Source organism: Salvia splendens, chromosome 16 (genome assembly GCF_004379255.2).
Source record: "Salvia splendens isolate huo1 chromosome 16, SspV2, whole genome shotgun sequence".
Taxonomy (NCBI): Eukaryota; Viridiplantae; Streptophyta; class Magnoliopsida; order Lamiales; family Lamiaceae; genus Salvia; species Salvia splendens.
The window spans coordinates 3,218,533-3,234,362 of NC_056047.1; the positions used below are offsets into that span (position 1 = coordinate 3,218,533).

At 33.4% G+C, this 15,830-nt stretch overlaps 2 protein-coding genes across 4 annotated transcripts; both read right to left on the minus strand.

The window, feature by feature from the left end:
- Positions 1-596: 596 nt before the first annotated feature.
- Positions 597-3,466, minus strand: LOC121772575 (mitochondrial outer membrane protein porin 2-like). Its single transcript, XM_042169721.1, has 6 exons — positions 3,281-3,466; positions 3,115-3,182; positions 1,737-1,847; positions 1,563-1,649; positions 1,274-1,482; positions 597-1,158 (listed from the first exon to the last, which is right to left on the minus strand). The coding sequence occupies exons 1-6, from the start codon at positions 3,327-3,329 to the stop codon at positions 852-854; spliced, it is 831 nt and encodes a 276-aa protein (XP_042025655.1). The 5' UTR covers positions 3,330-3,466; the 3' UTR covers positions 597-851.
- A 6,633-nt stretch (positions 3,467-10,099) lies between these two features.
- Positions 10,100-15,441, minus strand: LOC121771243. 3 transcript variants are annotated; one of them, XM_042168021.1, is made up of 6 exons: positions 14,376-15,441; positions 13,246-13,710; positions 12,250-13,164; positions 12,124-12,150; positions 11,579-11,741; positions 10,100-11,258 (listed from the first exon to the last, which is right to left on the minus strand). In XM_042168021.1, exons 1-6 carry the CDS (start codon positions 15,423-15,425, stop codon positions 10,294-10,296), a joined length of 3,585 nt encoding a protein of 1,194 aa, XP_042023955.1. In that variant the 5' UTR covers positions 15,426-15,441; the 3' UTR covers positions 10,100-10,293. The 3 variants fall into 3 exon arrangements, with proteins under 3 accessions (XP_042023955.1, XP_042023957.1, XP_042023954.1); XM_042168023.1 differs by lacking the exon at positions 12,124-12,150; XM_042168020.1 differs by having other exon boundaries at positions 12,124-13,164.
- Positions 15,442-15,830: the final 389 nt, after the last annotated feature.

The following is a 15,830-nucleotide window of genomic DNA, read 5'->3' on the forward strand; positions in this document are numbered from 1 at the left end:
GTTAGATTCCATTAAGCAATTATCATTGTTAAATCGAAGCGCAATTAAGGGAGTTAAATGAATTTTTTTTCTCTTTATTGTAATCAAAGTTGAGGATTCTTACTCTTCTAAATCCACTTTCGTAACACCTCCGTATACATCAATAGATTAAAGAGTTTTATTTTGGCATATTTTTAAAAAATTCTTTTCATTTCGATTGTAATGTCTCATTCCGAACATAATGCATTATGGAGTATAAAATTACTCGAAAAGCGATCTTTACACTTCATTTACTTTTATAATCTAATACAAAAGTAAGATTAAGTTTTTATTTGCTTCTTCAGATCATACCCAATAATTGATTAAAACTATTGAACGCATAATATAAATGATTGTAAGCATGGAAGAGTAGCAAATCATATGGTCGTAGAAATGTAATGAAACCTCAACAAAATCTAGTACAATAAAAAGTCTGTAGAATAAAACATCAAAAAGTAGGTAAAGGAACCGTAAAAATTGGTGAATTTTAAAGAAGTTGGAGAATCCTGATATAAAAATTAGTATTTGCAGAATGGTAGTAATAAACAAAATTACACAGACGGATGAAGATATCCCAATGAAACCAAAACTTCATTCTCATTTGTTAAAATCAGCAAAAATAATTGAATTTAAATGGAGTAATACTTTTCTCATGTCAAAAAGCCTCAAGAAGGAAGACAGAAGGGTGTTCAAAACCCACAAAACAACATAGAATTTCCCCGTGCATCAATGCATGATGATATGTCAACCGCCGGGAACAATACATTTCTGAAACTACTTATTTGGCAACTTTTTCCGATGCAACCCTAAAAAAGTTCAAAACCAGGCAGCGTTCATGGCTTAAGAGCGAGGGATACACCAAATTTGGGAGTCTTGTCCAAGGACTTTGTGTCGAATTCGCTGGAAAAGGTCACAAGAGACTTGCGAATGACCTCGTGCTGCAAAGTGGCCGCTAGTGTGCCATGATTATTAAGCTTCACTTTCACTAGTGTCAGGCTGTCAACAGCGCATGATCCTCCTACTGTGAATGTGCTCTGGTTTGTGGAGAATTTTCGGGTGATTTCTCCCACAGCAGCACTCCTTTTAAATTCATCAAGGTAGTGTATGTATGATGCCTTTATGGTATCGCCCTTATCACCACTACATTGACAACGGAGAGGTGATAAATTTTCAGTTTTCAACGAAACAAAGCAAACTGTGTACAAGATTATCAAGACTGTTATACTTAAAGCCATCAATGCATGTAAAAGCTTACAGAATCACTGAAGCGGATGAATCTGGTTTTGTTACAGTGATTCCAGCCGTATATTTCGTTAACTTTCCAGAAGCAGTTTCATAACCTGCTTCTGCACCCAAAGCAAAGGTGGGAGTACCGAGGGTGACTGAGAAATCAAGTGGAGGGGATTGGTTCAGACCAACAGCTGCAGTCAGGGATGCATGAGGATGGAAGTACTGAAATTCTAGCTGTATAAGAAAACGGAGAATATATTAGTACAAAGAAACATCTGAATATCAAATTACTCGGAAAAAAGGCACTGCAGCACCTTTCCAGACTCATAATTGGGAAACTTCAGGTTGGCAATGGTCTTTGATGAGGGAATAATATCAGCAACAGTGAAGGTGGCTGAGATCTTTTCAGGAAAAAAAGGGAGATAAAGTGTAAGTTGCAATGAAGTAGGATTTCTTACGTGAAGAAGTTATGAATTAATGTCACATACATTGGACTCGGTATCAACTTTCAGATCAGTAAAAGTATTCCTATATGCGTACTGAGCTGCTACATCACCAGATGAATAACCTCCTCTTTTTACTGTTGATGTTGTGAGGGCCTGAATTGATAAAGTATAATAGAAATTAGATTTTCACTTACAGAACAGAGAATTCACGTGAGAAATTGACATTGCAAAAAACCAAAACAACAATTAACTGCATGACTAGACCAAAAAAGAGAGTGCAAGATACTATATCCATCTAAAGCAAGAATGAGAGGAGTAGCATATCGAAATTACAAACAGTTCATGTAAGATATACACGCAATCAATAGCAGTGTTTAGTCAGATATGAACATACAATATTCAGGAAATCTCTAAGTAACAAAGCACCAGTGGATTAATTGCTATAAATAGATGGCACAGATTCTAGAGATTAATTAATTTCATAAGATAAATGGTTATTCATTCCTTTGATCCTATCATCCTAAAACCTTCTGCGTCTTACTTCACAAACTTATATGACAGACATATAGCTGCATACTTGCTAATTAAAAGCAATTTTAGTAAATTTTTAAAACAAAAATTGGTTAAGGAACATCCACATATAAGTGACTCATCGACATCCAACACAAGTGAATCAAGAAAATCATCCAACAGAAGTCTATAGAAGCACAGAACTACAAACTCATTACAACATCACAAACATAGCAACCATGAATATACCATGAAATAACCCAAGAAAGAGGCACCGGATAGTAAACGCAAAAGTTTCAATGGGATAAACTTACAATACTAATGGAGTCAATTAACAAAAGGCATATATAAAGCAGGAGGGACACTGTACTTCAAAATATATACTACTTCAGATTTCAAATTACAACATCCTATCTTTTATCATTTATGAAGCAAAAGTGAGAAATGAAGAGACATGATAGCTTCTCATAAATAATGAAACCTGAGTGCGGTGAGGGGAACTTAAAAGGTCCGGCCCCGTTCAAACTCTTAAAGCCAAATCAGATATATGTGGAAATAGAAGAGACTTACATAAACTTAGTGAGCTTGATTGTTAGATGAAATATCCACAGTAAACTATTTAGTATGATTTGACCACATATACAACATAGTGGAGTATTAACTAATTAACCAGTTTATCATTGACAATCGTAAATCCAGCACCGAATAAGCCTAGGAAATGTATTCCATGGGTTGATGATATCCTACATCCAATCCCTTTATTAAGGTCGATTGATACCAAAGAATTGGAAGTTGAAACCCTAAAATACAACCAGCAATGGATTATACAAAACACGCTAATCTGCGATACTGATTCAAACTAATCCTAAGCACATCAATACTGAATTCAAAAGGCTTTATAAAATCGTACCACTCCAGATTCGCTGTAGGTGGAAACCGAGAATTTGTGATCAGATAGATAATCTCTAGTCAGCAGATCTGCAAATAAATCATATATAATCAACAAATATTCACGGAAAACAAAAAAAGGAAACGAGTATCAATAAACCAAAATGCCGGATTCACAATCAATTGACCTCTGGCTTTCTTGCCGATATCTGTGAAGAGTCCCGGTCCCTTGCTCATTTTCAGTTCTTCTCAGCTAATTTCAGAAATTAGAATCGGCTGCGTAAAGCGAGAGCGAATCGAGAACCCTGCGAACAGAAATGGAGGAGGAGAGGAGAATTTGGAGGTCTCTTTTTCGTGGTGAAGGGCTACTGTTGAGGAATTTTCCAATGTTGAAAATGATTCTGATGAGACAATCTCGACCGTTGATTTATTGGTATTCGACATCGACGGCCTTGATCTCGTCAAATAGTAATGCGGATGAGATGCGTAGCGTACCACATCGCAGCCAGGTCAACGTTATTAAATTTAAATCCAAATAGCTGCTGACATGATGATTCTTTTAATGAATAATACTCCGAAATGATTGGATTTGCAATATTATTTCATAATCTATACATATATAACAAAAATGCCATTATGAATATTGCAATAAAATAACATAAAAAAATTAACAATAGAAGAAATCAAATGGTTTTAATTTTGCAATCTTCATTCTACAATCAATGCTATTATAATAATAATTATTATTATAAGTATCGTAACAATAGAAGAGAGTAAACGGTTTTCATTCTACAATCTTCATTATACTATCAATGCTAATTAACATTGAAATAAGAAGGGTCATTTATTGAAGCGAAGAGACTCATCTTTTCATATGCCCTAATAATACAGAAAAACGTAGAGTCAGTAGAAACAAAGTAAATCTCTATAAACATTCATTCAAAAAATAACTTCTTTCAATCAAAACTTCAACAACTAAAATGATTAATGCTATAGCCGATGGGTTTTTGAGCAATGCAACTCCATATTTGGAATACACTGTTTGCTAATGTAATTTTTTTCATGACATCGCATTCCAATATTAATATTTTTGTTACCTCCATAAAGAGAAGAGGGACATTTCATTGGAAGAGTGTATAAAGAGAAGATGGAGATTGCAGGAGGCTTATGTTTCTTTTATTTCATTAGAAGAGTGTCATAATTTAAGGATTTAATTAGGATAATACAATTTTGAAATAGCTAATAAATATATACTGTAGTTTAAAATTGTAATGCCATGATATTTTCATATTTTGAATATACTATTTCGTATATTTTGTTGTAGATGATGATAGATATAAATCGGTTACAATCTATTCCTATGATTATGGAACCATCCCTATAATTATGGAATTCAAATTGTTGTTAGGTTTCACATTTAGAAACGAAATAATTCTTTAAAATTTGTTAACAGATTACAACATTGTATTCGTGGATTCAGTTAAAATTTGAAAATTAATTATAGAATAATTACTCGAATGACTTGATTTTTAAGTATAATGTCATTAATATCAAAAGCTACTGATATGTATAAATTCCAATGTAATTGTGACTACTTAGTTTGTATATCTCGGTTAGACAAGCAATACACATTTTGTAATTATTTTATACTGAATTTTGATTGAGGTTTCAATATCCCCATGATCTTTAAGTCTCTACATTGGTGTTGAAGTATTTTATACAATTATTATAAAATCCATAATGATATTTACGGACATTTAATATTGCCATTGATTGGTATTTATAAGTATGAGGAATAACGACCTTTTGTTGTATGAGTATGAGGATTAACCGAAAAGTAGTAAAGTAAATTTGAGATTATTACTTCAATGGCCTTCCATTTCATTTTCTAAAATTTATTATACATTTATTCGTCACTCATTTCATAGAAATACAATGGCGGAAATTGTTGTCATTCATTTTCCAAAATTTGATAAACAATGTAACGCTTAGGTTTTAATTTTTGAGAAATTAAAAGGTTTTAAATTTTTTAATAATAGGTGAAGAAAGTGAAAAAGTTTTGAAGAGTTATCTTCTATTTTTGGGACTATAAATATATGACATTTGGTAATTTATCCACTCACATATTTTTTTTCATCACGTTTTTCACTCCCTCCATATTTTCCAATACTCCTCATATTGTTTAACATGAAGTTACGATATTCTTTTTTATTTTTTTTCTATTATTAAAGTTTGTTTTAAAGTGATCAACAAAGTAAAATTGAACTGGGACAGAGGGAGAATTTTATTGCTATTTGGCTCATTTGTTGGTCATGATGAGTATATTTAATGTTAAGGGTGTAGGTTTCAAGGTTTGGATTTTTAGTGTATAAAGTCACTATATTGCCATGAAATGAAACTCAACTAGGATACAATATACTACTAATTTATTTGTTTTTTTATCTTTAACCCAAAAATATAACTAAATGATAAAAAAACTACACACAAGATTAGGATTTTAGATTTTTTTAATGTTAATAATTAGTTTTATTTCAAAAATAAGAAAAAAAAAGAAGGAAAGGGGATGAGAAAGAAATCCATGAAAAAGCACGATAGAGGCAACAACACATAAATTTAAAGTTAAACAATTAGTACTTTGTTTATTTTATAAAATTGGATCATCTATTCCAATAATTTAGCCTATGCGTTTAAATGAATCAATTCTAATTCATAATAACTTATAATTAGTAGATACTTTAGATTTATTTATCATGTACTTTTTAGCAAAATCTTTTTAGTGTGGAAGTTGTAATAATAGTTATAGTGTGGAATTTGTATTGATGTGGCCGTTATAATTTCGTCCCATTATAATAGTTAGAGTGTGGAAGTTTTACTTATAAATGTTTATGAATTTGTATTAATGTGGCTATTACAATTGTGATTGACCCTTCTTGGTTTGACAACTGTGTTATGCAGTTAGAATGTGCATTAGATGACTATATAGAATGTAATTCTCATAAATATTTATTTAAATATTTTAATGAGCACTTTGAATAATTTTTAAAGTACTATAATGACTATATAGAATGTAATTCTCATGAATATTTATTTAAATATTTTAATGAGCACTTTGAATAATTTTTAAAGTACTATAATGAGTAACTGGCGGTTATAAATTTTTAAATAGGATAATGAACATTTAACAAATTTTGTAAAAACCTATTCTCTTAATTTTAAAATTTATGATGTTTTAATTCCATGATCTTTCATATCCTAATTTTGTGGCTATAAAAATCATAGAGTTATAGATGAATTACACACCAACAAAAGCATTTTCCATTCTCACTCAAGCTCTCAACATTTTATTGTATATTTTATGAACATGCTCAATTTTTGAAACTCCGATGTTCATCGGTGCCTAGCGGGTTTGAGATGTATGAGATGTTATATACATTAGGAGGAAGTCGATTCATCTTCGGGGATAGTACGTCAATTCGAGAGCACTTACTCGTGATGTAATTTGTCTTGCGGAAAGAGAGTTTTTCTCGACTAGACTTATAGTTCAGTTTATTTTTATAATTTTCATTGTAATTTCCATTTCATTTATTATATATTTTTTTCTTTGATTACAATAGTTAGAGTACTGTGTGTATATGATTCCAAGAATTGTATCCTAATATTTTTTACAATTCTTAGAGATGGAAGAATTGTAATATCCTTAACTCAAATATGCGTAATATTTATCTCCATCTTTATACAATTTATTATTTTTATATATTTATATTGTCACTTCCGCTATAATTATATTTAGTGGTGTCACAAAAATTAATATTTTATGACTTATGATGAATTAATAAGTGGTGCATAGTATTTATATTTGCAGTGAGATAAATTAAACCTATCAAAATTGAGTTGTTCAAACAAAATAAAATAGTCTGCTACCAAATTTTGGTTTACTAATAATACTATTGTTGAAATTAGGACTTAGCACTTAATTTCTCTAGGATACAACTGATTTTATATAGAGAATCTAATTAACTTATCTGTAGGTGATCATATTGGGTAAAATATACTATATTATATTAAATATATTTTACAAAAAGAAAATTTACAGTATTGAGAATTGTAAAGTAGCATAAAAAATAGTATAGATGTTTCATGTTCCAACAAGCCATGTTTAAAAGTATAATAAATAAAGATAAACGTTCCAACATTCAAAAGGGCTATCATTATTCACTGATATAATAGTGTTAATTCAACCAATTAATGTATTTTTTGTGTAGTTTATCATTTGAATTTTTTATGGTCATAATTTTGACATTCTGAATACTGTGAGTTATCGATTTATTATTTTGTTAAATGTGTGATTTACATTATTTTTAGTAGATAAATATGAAGGATTGTTTTAAACTTATTTTTTTAAAAGTGTCAACACTTGATATAGTATTGTTGTCCAAATAATTGTGTTTATCTTGATTCCAGTTCAAATATGTTTAATTTTATGTCTGTAGGTGTAAAATGAATTGAGGAGCGTATATTTATTGAATGATTATTATATAGTAAATTTCTTTATTTTTAAATTTTATATAGTTATATTTTCATATTTTAATTAACCAATTAACTATTTAAAAATGTATGAAAAAAATAAATACATGTTCTTTCATTATGGAATTATCTTTTCAATACAAAATGCAAATATTAGATAAATTTCATTATTGTTTCCAGAAAGAATTCAAGTGGCCTTCATTATTGTTCTCCTGCAATAACATGTGAAGACATAGGCGGTGGAGATATAGTCCTATGACAAAGATTGAAAGGCAAAGAGCCAAAGACGCGAGTCGGAGGTTGTAGAGACTAGAGAGAGTAATGTGACAAAAGGTGAAATGAAAATATTACTTTTAAAACTTATTTTGAAAATCATGTTATGTTTAAGTGATATTAGTCTATATTTAAGCTTTTTTCTTAATGTTGCTTTGTTTCAATTTTTTTGTCTTACCTATAATATTTCTTTTACGAATAGAATAAATTATAGAAACTAATTATCTATAATATTTTGAAGTTAATGCATGGCATATTCATCTCGAACTTGCTTCCTCAAATTTCATTCAAAGAGAACACCCAAAGTTAACGAAATGGCAAAAGGAAGCAAAGAAGACGTAGAATATAAAATACTCACATTGTTTTCACGTACATGTATAAATCATCAATTTGGAGATTGGAGAGGAAAATAAGGCTGATTTAGAGTCAGTGTGATAGAGTCGCGTGAGAGAAGACGAAAGGAAAATAACAGTTTTAAATCTTATTTTGGGATCATGTTTCGTTTGAGTGATATTAGTCGATATTTAAGGTTTTTTGTTAATATTAGTTTGTTTGATATTAGTCCATATTTAAGGTTTTTTGTTAATATTATTTTTTTTAATTTTTGTTAGTTTTATTTTTATTTTTTTTGTCATAGCTATAATAATTTTTTTACAAATAGAATAAATCATAGAAACTAACTATCTATAATATTTTGAAGTTAATGCATCGCATATTCATCGTGAACTTCGTCACTTTCACATATTTCATGCAAAAAGAGCACCCAAAATCAACGAAATGGCAAAAGTTGCAATATAGGGTATGTAGTTGATTTTTGTTTGAAATTATTACGTATAGATTGTGAAAAACTGGCTTATGAATTAGATTGTGCCAATGCAGGACGGGAAAAGTGCATGAGACAATAACCCCGATGACGAAGAAGGGCACCCGAGCTAGATGGAGGCGGATAAAAGATGTGGGGGAAATGATAAGAGATGAAGGCTCATTGGAAGACAAAAAGAAGTCAGAGACAAATGTTTTACCTAATAATTTTTTTAGTAATACACTTTTTAATTTGTTGATCCAATTATATAGGTAATACACTTTCAATTTGTTGACTCACCCAGTCTATCTTCAATTTAATAAATTAAAATTTTGAAACTGATGAAATATGAAGATAAATTATATTTATTTATTATTTATTGCACCATTTAACCTGTGCCTATCATCCTCACTGATATCTTCCTTGTCAGCTTCCCTCTCCAACTCGCTGTAGACCTTTTCGACATACCTACGTTTCTCTATTTTATAAGCTAATGTGTTTGTGTATAGCAATCGTATTAATAGAGAAAAGCTGAAAAAGTAATGCACGCTTTAATATAGGTCTTTGTACATCCGATTTATACTATCTCTAAGAATCCTGATATTAGTAAATCTTCTTTTGCATGACATGATGACAGTGTTAGTGAATTGGGTGAATAAAACAAGACACTCCTTTTAAAATTGTTGTACCGTATTGCACGGTTCAATTAATTTTACAAAAACTAATTTAATATATCATATTATCATTCCTTGAATTTCAAAACTAAAAAAAAAAATTTAAACTTGCGAAAATTAACATATACCAAATATCTACAATAGGCATAAATATAGACTACATATGTATTAGTTTTATTTCTCTTCTAGAATTCTCTACTTTTTTTTTAATATATTCTATTTTTTCCTAAATATTTCTATTATAAATTATCTTCAAATTTTAATTACAAAAATCAAACTTATTGTTTATTTGAACACATTCCGTACAATAAAAATACTACTAAAATAAGAAGACGATGAAACACTACTCAGTTGATAAAACGTTTTTTCTCAATCCAATAGGTTAGGAATTCAGGTCATCGCGAGAATAAATAGGAAATCTTTATTGATCATTTTTTTCGAAAAAAATAAAAATTGTGAATTAAGTAGGTTTAAGATGGTTTTCTCAATCTCATATACAATTATACTCCCGCAAGTTACAATTTGTATATTTAATACTCCTATTAATTTTTTTTATTAAATAGATATATGAATATAGCAATAATTAAGTATAAAAATAAAAATTACAATATAGTAAAATGAATCACAACTAATGTTAAACCAGTCAGCTTTTGATTTCATGTGATTCTTTGTATTGTTTTCATGGTTCGTTATTTGTGGGAATAATACACGATTGCCTAAAACAATTACCAAAGCAATGGAAGGTTTTAAACTTTAACTACAACACTATCATTTTTGGATTAAAAAACTTTCATGGAATTCTTTCCTAAGAAACAAATTACAAAATTGTAGTAACAAATTAAACTACGCTGTAAGAATACACACAACTAACATTTATAAAAACGATAATAATAATAATAATAATAATAATGTTGAACCTTGGTGGGTGTCATTCCTCCTCCATTGAATGCCTCCCTTGTTCATAAATAAATGAAGTCCAGACAGGTTCAAGCAATGTCTTTGCACCATTTAACTTGTGCCTATCATCCTCACTGATATCTTCCTTGTCAGCTTCCCTCTCCAACTCGTTGTAGAACTTTTCGACAGATGCCAGCATGAACTTGAGTTCTTTCCAGTCTTGGGCTCTGATTAGTTTCCTACAAACAAAATGCAAAACACCAAAGACCGTGTCGAGATTCTTGCTTCGTAATGCACTTAGTGAACCAGTTAAGAACGTAACTCCCACAGCATCTAGTATTTCAGCATTCACACCCAGTAGCTTTGACATTGTTTCAACGAGTCCCTTGAATGCTAGAAAGTCATTTGGATGCTCAATCTCCTCATCTGAGCCAGTGCTTCTTAGTTCACAAAGCTCAATCCTTGCTAGTTTGTGAAACCAAGAAGGGACATGCAGCGTGGGATTCTCGGATAAATCAAAAGTTAACCCCTCATCGATATTCTGCTCCAGCAAGCAGCTGGATCCCAGAGCTAGAACCAGATCAGGAAGCCATGGCTCAACAACTGTGGAGAAACGAGCAGCGCATGCGTACCCAAGATGCTCTTCGACTGCGACTAGGAGATTGAAAAGTTCATTCGCAAGAGAGTAAGCTCCTCGCTGAAGAGATGAAACTTCACCAGCTTTAAGCACTACGCTAACTAACTTGGCTCCATATGTGAATGAACTCTTCAGACAAATAATTAGATCTTTCAGATCATCTTGGAAGAGCTGTGACTCAGCCATGGATATTTGATTCAAATTTGTAATGACGAATCTCAGATTTTCAGTGGTGAAAGTCAAACATCTTTCTTGATAGCGAGGAACAAGGTCCATTGCAGTTGCATCAACTATGAACTTTAGAATTGAAGTTAACCCCTTAATTGCATTTATATTTATTTGTTTTGTCAAACTGGTACCTATACAAAACAGTTAAACATTTTAGAGATCATAGAAACAAAAGAAGCAAATACACAAAGAAAGTGAGGGATTATATGTATCCCAGATGTTTCTCTGTTTGATAACTTCCGTACTAGACAAATAAAATTCTTGAGCTGGATAAAGGATTGCTGTAAACAATGAAGTTGTAAAGAAATCTCACTTCACATACTGGTGTCTATCATAATCAAGAGTCACTAAAGGAAAAATAGACCTGTAATAACTTTTCAATGCTCACCCTTGAGAAAAACAAAAACAAACCAACAACTAAGTTACTTGTAGGCTAAACAGCTAAACATACCGGTTTGACATTCTTTTGTACTTGTACTGGATTCAGGTGGTATTTTTCTAGTGTGAGGTGATGAACCTGAAGTACACTTGCCAGACTTCTTGTCATTTTTGGATTTGAATAGGTTATATGCACAGTCAAGTAGATGGTTCAGCGTCAATTCCGAGGGGTTATCCTGGTAAGAGAAATGTCAATATAAGTTTAGACAACTTTATATACTACCAAAGTTAATTTCTAAACTACAAACTGTGAGAGATTACTGTAACGGGTGATAATTGATATTAAAAAATTGTGATATGTTAATCCTGGGAAATTCTAGTCTCTGTGTTATGCGCTTGCTATACTTTTGTTTCCAAACAGAAAACAGATGCTGACCAAAAAATCACAGAAAAAAATTATACTACTATCTAAGTTTAGAAAATTTAGATTTGGTAATCAATAAACATAAAAACATGTGAAATTCCAGTTGGTAAACATGAAGGTAGTACAAATGTACCCGATTATCTGAGTCACATCATTCAAGAATTTTCTTTTTGAAAGATGAGAATATCACTTGCCTGAGTAGGATCCCCACTAACATCTGCCTTGACATTATGAAGAGACATATGCAGAGTCAGAGCTGTGTATGCAGAAACAAGATATGTGTTTAAATCTTCATACTGCAAGGAATGCAGAATACTCACTTCAGAAATGACCTTCAGCGCTGAGTATGCACGTTTTAAGTTTCGAGAACTTAATATAGCTTTCCTTGTACTGTCAGACAGAAGCAAGTCCTTGATCTGCCATGCAAGCCCAACAGCAAGAGCATAATCTTCTAAAAATCTGTTTTCACCAGTGGCAGATGGTCTTTTACCTTTGCCATGTTTCGACTTTGATGAAATTTTCGTAGAAGATCCTTTCTTGGTTCTTGTGGTGGACTTTGTACTTTCTTTTCCTAAACCTATTCCAAATTTTACATGGCAACCGTGGGCAGCTCTTTGCAGAAATCCAACCACATCTTCAAACATGTCATCAAACCAACCACTCGATACAATCATCTTATGGGCATGCCTCACTTCAGCTTGCTTTTCGGTATCGTCTAGTAAACTGCTGCATTTTTTGATCAAGCCCATGCAGTCTTCAAAAAGGTCGCCTGCAGCATCTGGAGATGCAAGGGATATAATGTTGCAGACAGAAGACTGAGCACGTGTAGAGGAAGCAACAGCAAAAAGGGCCTTTAAATTTTTTGCAGACAGCTCTTCCTTGAGGGCAGCAAGGAGAGATGCATCCTTCGAAAGAACAGTACAAAGGTGAGAGGAGGCAACAAGTAAACCCTCTATCTGCTCTTCACTAAGCTTAGCAGATGAGACACTCAAACCAATAAATACTTTAAAAAGTCTCATAAGAGATCTCAGAGAAGCTCCTTCCAGTGCTACAAACTCGCAAAATCTTGCTCCAGCCGTAGGAGACCTTTTCATAAGAGTGATAACACGCTTACATGCTTCTTCCTCGGTCACTTTGGAGGGGAAATAAGATGGTACAAGAAGTCTTGTGATTTTCCTTGCAATAACTGCTTGGTCGTAGACAAGAGCTGAAATCAATACATCCAGGGGAACTACCTGAAAGAGCAGAACATACCACTAATAAAAAGACAACTATCTAATGGAGAGTAAGTGAGCTCAGTGTGTAAGGCTTATAACCTTATGGAAATGAAAATTCCGAATGTCGTTCAACAGGAGAAGGAGATCAGCAACAGCAGCACGTACGACTGATGTGGAATCCGTAATCAGATTCCCAAGTTTTGGTAAAAGCACTTTAAGGACCTCATGAGACTGAGGATTGCCAAGCAAATATATAACGCCATTCACTGTTGAGAGTCTGACCTCAGTGCAAGCATCATAAATCATGTGATCAAAAATTCTGGTAATCATCTTTGTAATGGTTGGTGAAGGAACAACTTCCCAAAACAGGTGAAGAGTTCGACAAATGCCTTCTACTGCTACAACTCTCACATCTGGACAATCATCAGAGAGTAACTTCTCCAACAGAAAAAATTGCTTTTCCAGTAGTGTATCTTTAGCCTCCTTAGTAGCATCAGGATTTTCCAAAGGAAACAGATCCAAAAGTAAGTGCAACGCATTCTGGCGAACATTTGAGTTAGCAACCTGCATAAGAAGCAAATATGAGAGAAGTTTTACAGTAAACAGCAGCGCCTCGTAAGTAACAAATTGTCCTTTGTTTTTTTCACAGGAGTCAAAGGATGTCAATGTCTTTGTTAATTGAATAGCTACAAATATTGGCACAAGGACTTTTAAAATCTATGTTAATAGCTAAATCTCTACTACTCACAGATTGCCAGAAGAAGGCAGGCTTGGTTATCTTATAAGCACCACCATTCCAGCAGACATTCAACCTAACTAGCTTTTAACAGGTTGCTTGGAGGCTGGTAATGAAACTAGGCAATAGCAATAGTAGAGTGATATCCCCATTGATAATGCTTGGTAATTCAGATTCAAAACCCAAATCATAAACTATCCTCCCATTCTCATTAACTACACTCCCCTCATTAATAAATTCATCATCGCACCCCTCCATCAAACATTTGTGATCATCGAATTATAACCTAGTACCCCTTATTTCTTCAATTATCACAGAATAAGGAATTAAGCTGTGTTGGCAACTTCTAATCTTCTAGCTTTGTATAGTTTTATGCAGACAACCAGTTAAGCTTAAGAAGGCTATAAATCTCATAGTAATTCACAACTACATTGGACTACATAAATATTGCAAAATGAACTGAAATACGCATTCAGAAAACAGACTTCAGTACCTGTAGTGAACGGAAAACCACTGGCTCCGCCAGACGAAATATCAGTTTCTCTACTCCCTCTGTCGTTCTCTGTTGAACAAAGCCCCATAAAATCCTTCTAATCGATGCTGCTAAATCTGGCGAGCTGGCGTATATAGCACCCTCCACTAACTCTTGTAAGAACCCATTCTCAATCTCGTTCTTGCGCTCACTCTCCACCGTCTTCCATCCTCTAAATAGTATTTCGCCATACGCCTCCAACATTGATTTTCGCCCAAATGGGATCTGCGATTTTATCATCGCACACAATTCCTTGATGAGCTGCATGCTAAGACCGAACAGAAAAGCGATGAATTTCCTACCATCCTCTGTCTTCAAATACAGAGGTGAAATCATGCAGCGAATTAGCAAGTGTTTCAAGTCCTCGATGCTCTCGTCCTCAAAATCAAACAACGAGAAAGCTTCTCGAAGACTATAAACTCTGTGGACATCCACTTTCTTCTTCAAAGTCAAAGAGCGCGACAAAATAACTGGCAAGGATTGAGAAATTAGGGTTTCTTTCCCCAATAGACCCGCCTTCCACCACTCTTCACACAGATTAGCGATATCCGAAAGCAAACTCGAGTCGGATTCGAACAGAATCAAATTATCATGCAGCTCTTGCGTGGCGGGCAATAAATCAGAAACGGTGAACACATTCTTCGGATGGAAGACGCAGAGTTGCAAGACGTAGGTATAAACCTGGAGCTTCTCGGCGGTAGTCTGTCCCCCATTCTCGTCGCCGTCGTCTCTCTTGTTCCTGGCGGATCTGCGGACACGCTTCGCCGGAGGCGTCAATGGAGATGCCGCCGCGAAGGAGGAATCGGAGTGGCTTTTGAATTTGGAAATGGAGCGCGAAATGGAATCTTGGAGAGTGAGGGGGAGAGTGGAAATTAGATCCGACGAGGGTTTGATTAAGGTGCTGACCGAGCTTTTGATGGCGGCTTTGGAAGATTTAAGCGGCAATTTGGTCACGAAAGAGAGCAATTCTTCGGCGGAGGATTGCAGCGACGAACGGAGTCGTTTCTCCATTGATGTTTCTCTGTGATTTTCCGGTCTGCTTGTGCTTCTTATTGCTGCATCGTTGCTTTAGTTAAGGTTGAGTTGGTCACAGCATAACGGACCAATGAAGGGGCCTGTGATACGTCACAGCCGGCTTTCTTTGGGCATTTTTTAATATTCGAAACTGGTTTTGGCGGTCGATTGATTTTGGCCTGGGATTTTTGCCCAAAACCATTTTCAGCTCATTTTTTCCCATGATTAAATCATTATTCCCTCTGTTTTTTCTTATGAATAAATAAATTACTCCCTCTATCCCTAGGAGTTCTATCCCTACGAGGCTACGAGTCTCATTCCATGACAATACGAGTTTTAATAAATGTTAAAAAAAGTGAGTGAAAAAAGTTAATGAAGTATTGGTCTCACTTGTATACTACT

Bases quoted from the DNA above. Each gene is read 5' to 3' on its own strand.
- LOC121772575 (XM_042169721.1), bottom strand. From the start codon at position 3,329: ATGAGCAAGGGACCGGGACTCTTCACAGATATCGGCAAGAAAGCCAGA. The intron at 3,183-3,280 runs GTCAATTGATTG...ATTTATTTGCAG, and splicing joins TATCGGCAAGAAAGCCAGAG to ATCTGCTGACTAGAGATTAT. The intron at 1,483-1,562 runs GTGCTGCAGTGC...TTTCTTATACAG, and splicing joins CCAATTATGAGTCTGGAAAG to CTAGAATTTCAGTACTTCCA.
- LOC121771243 (XM_042168020.1), bottom strand. From the start codon at position 15,425: ATGGAGAAACGACTCCGTTCGTCGCTGCAATCCTCCGCCGAAGAATTG. The intron at 13,165-13,245 runs GTTATAAGCCTT...CTGCTCTTTCAG, and splicing joins GGAATTTTCATTTCCATAAG to GTAGTTCCCCTGGATGTATT. The intron at 11,259-11,578 runs GTATGTTTAGCT...TGTTTTGTATAG, and splicing joins TACAAAAGAATGTCAAACCG to GTACCAGTTTGACAAAACAA.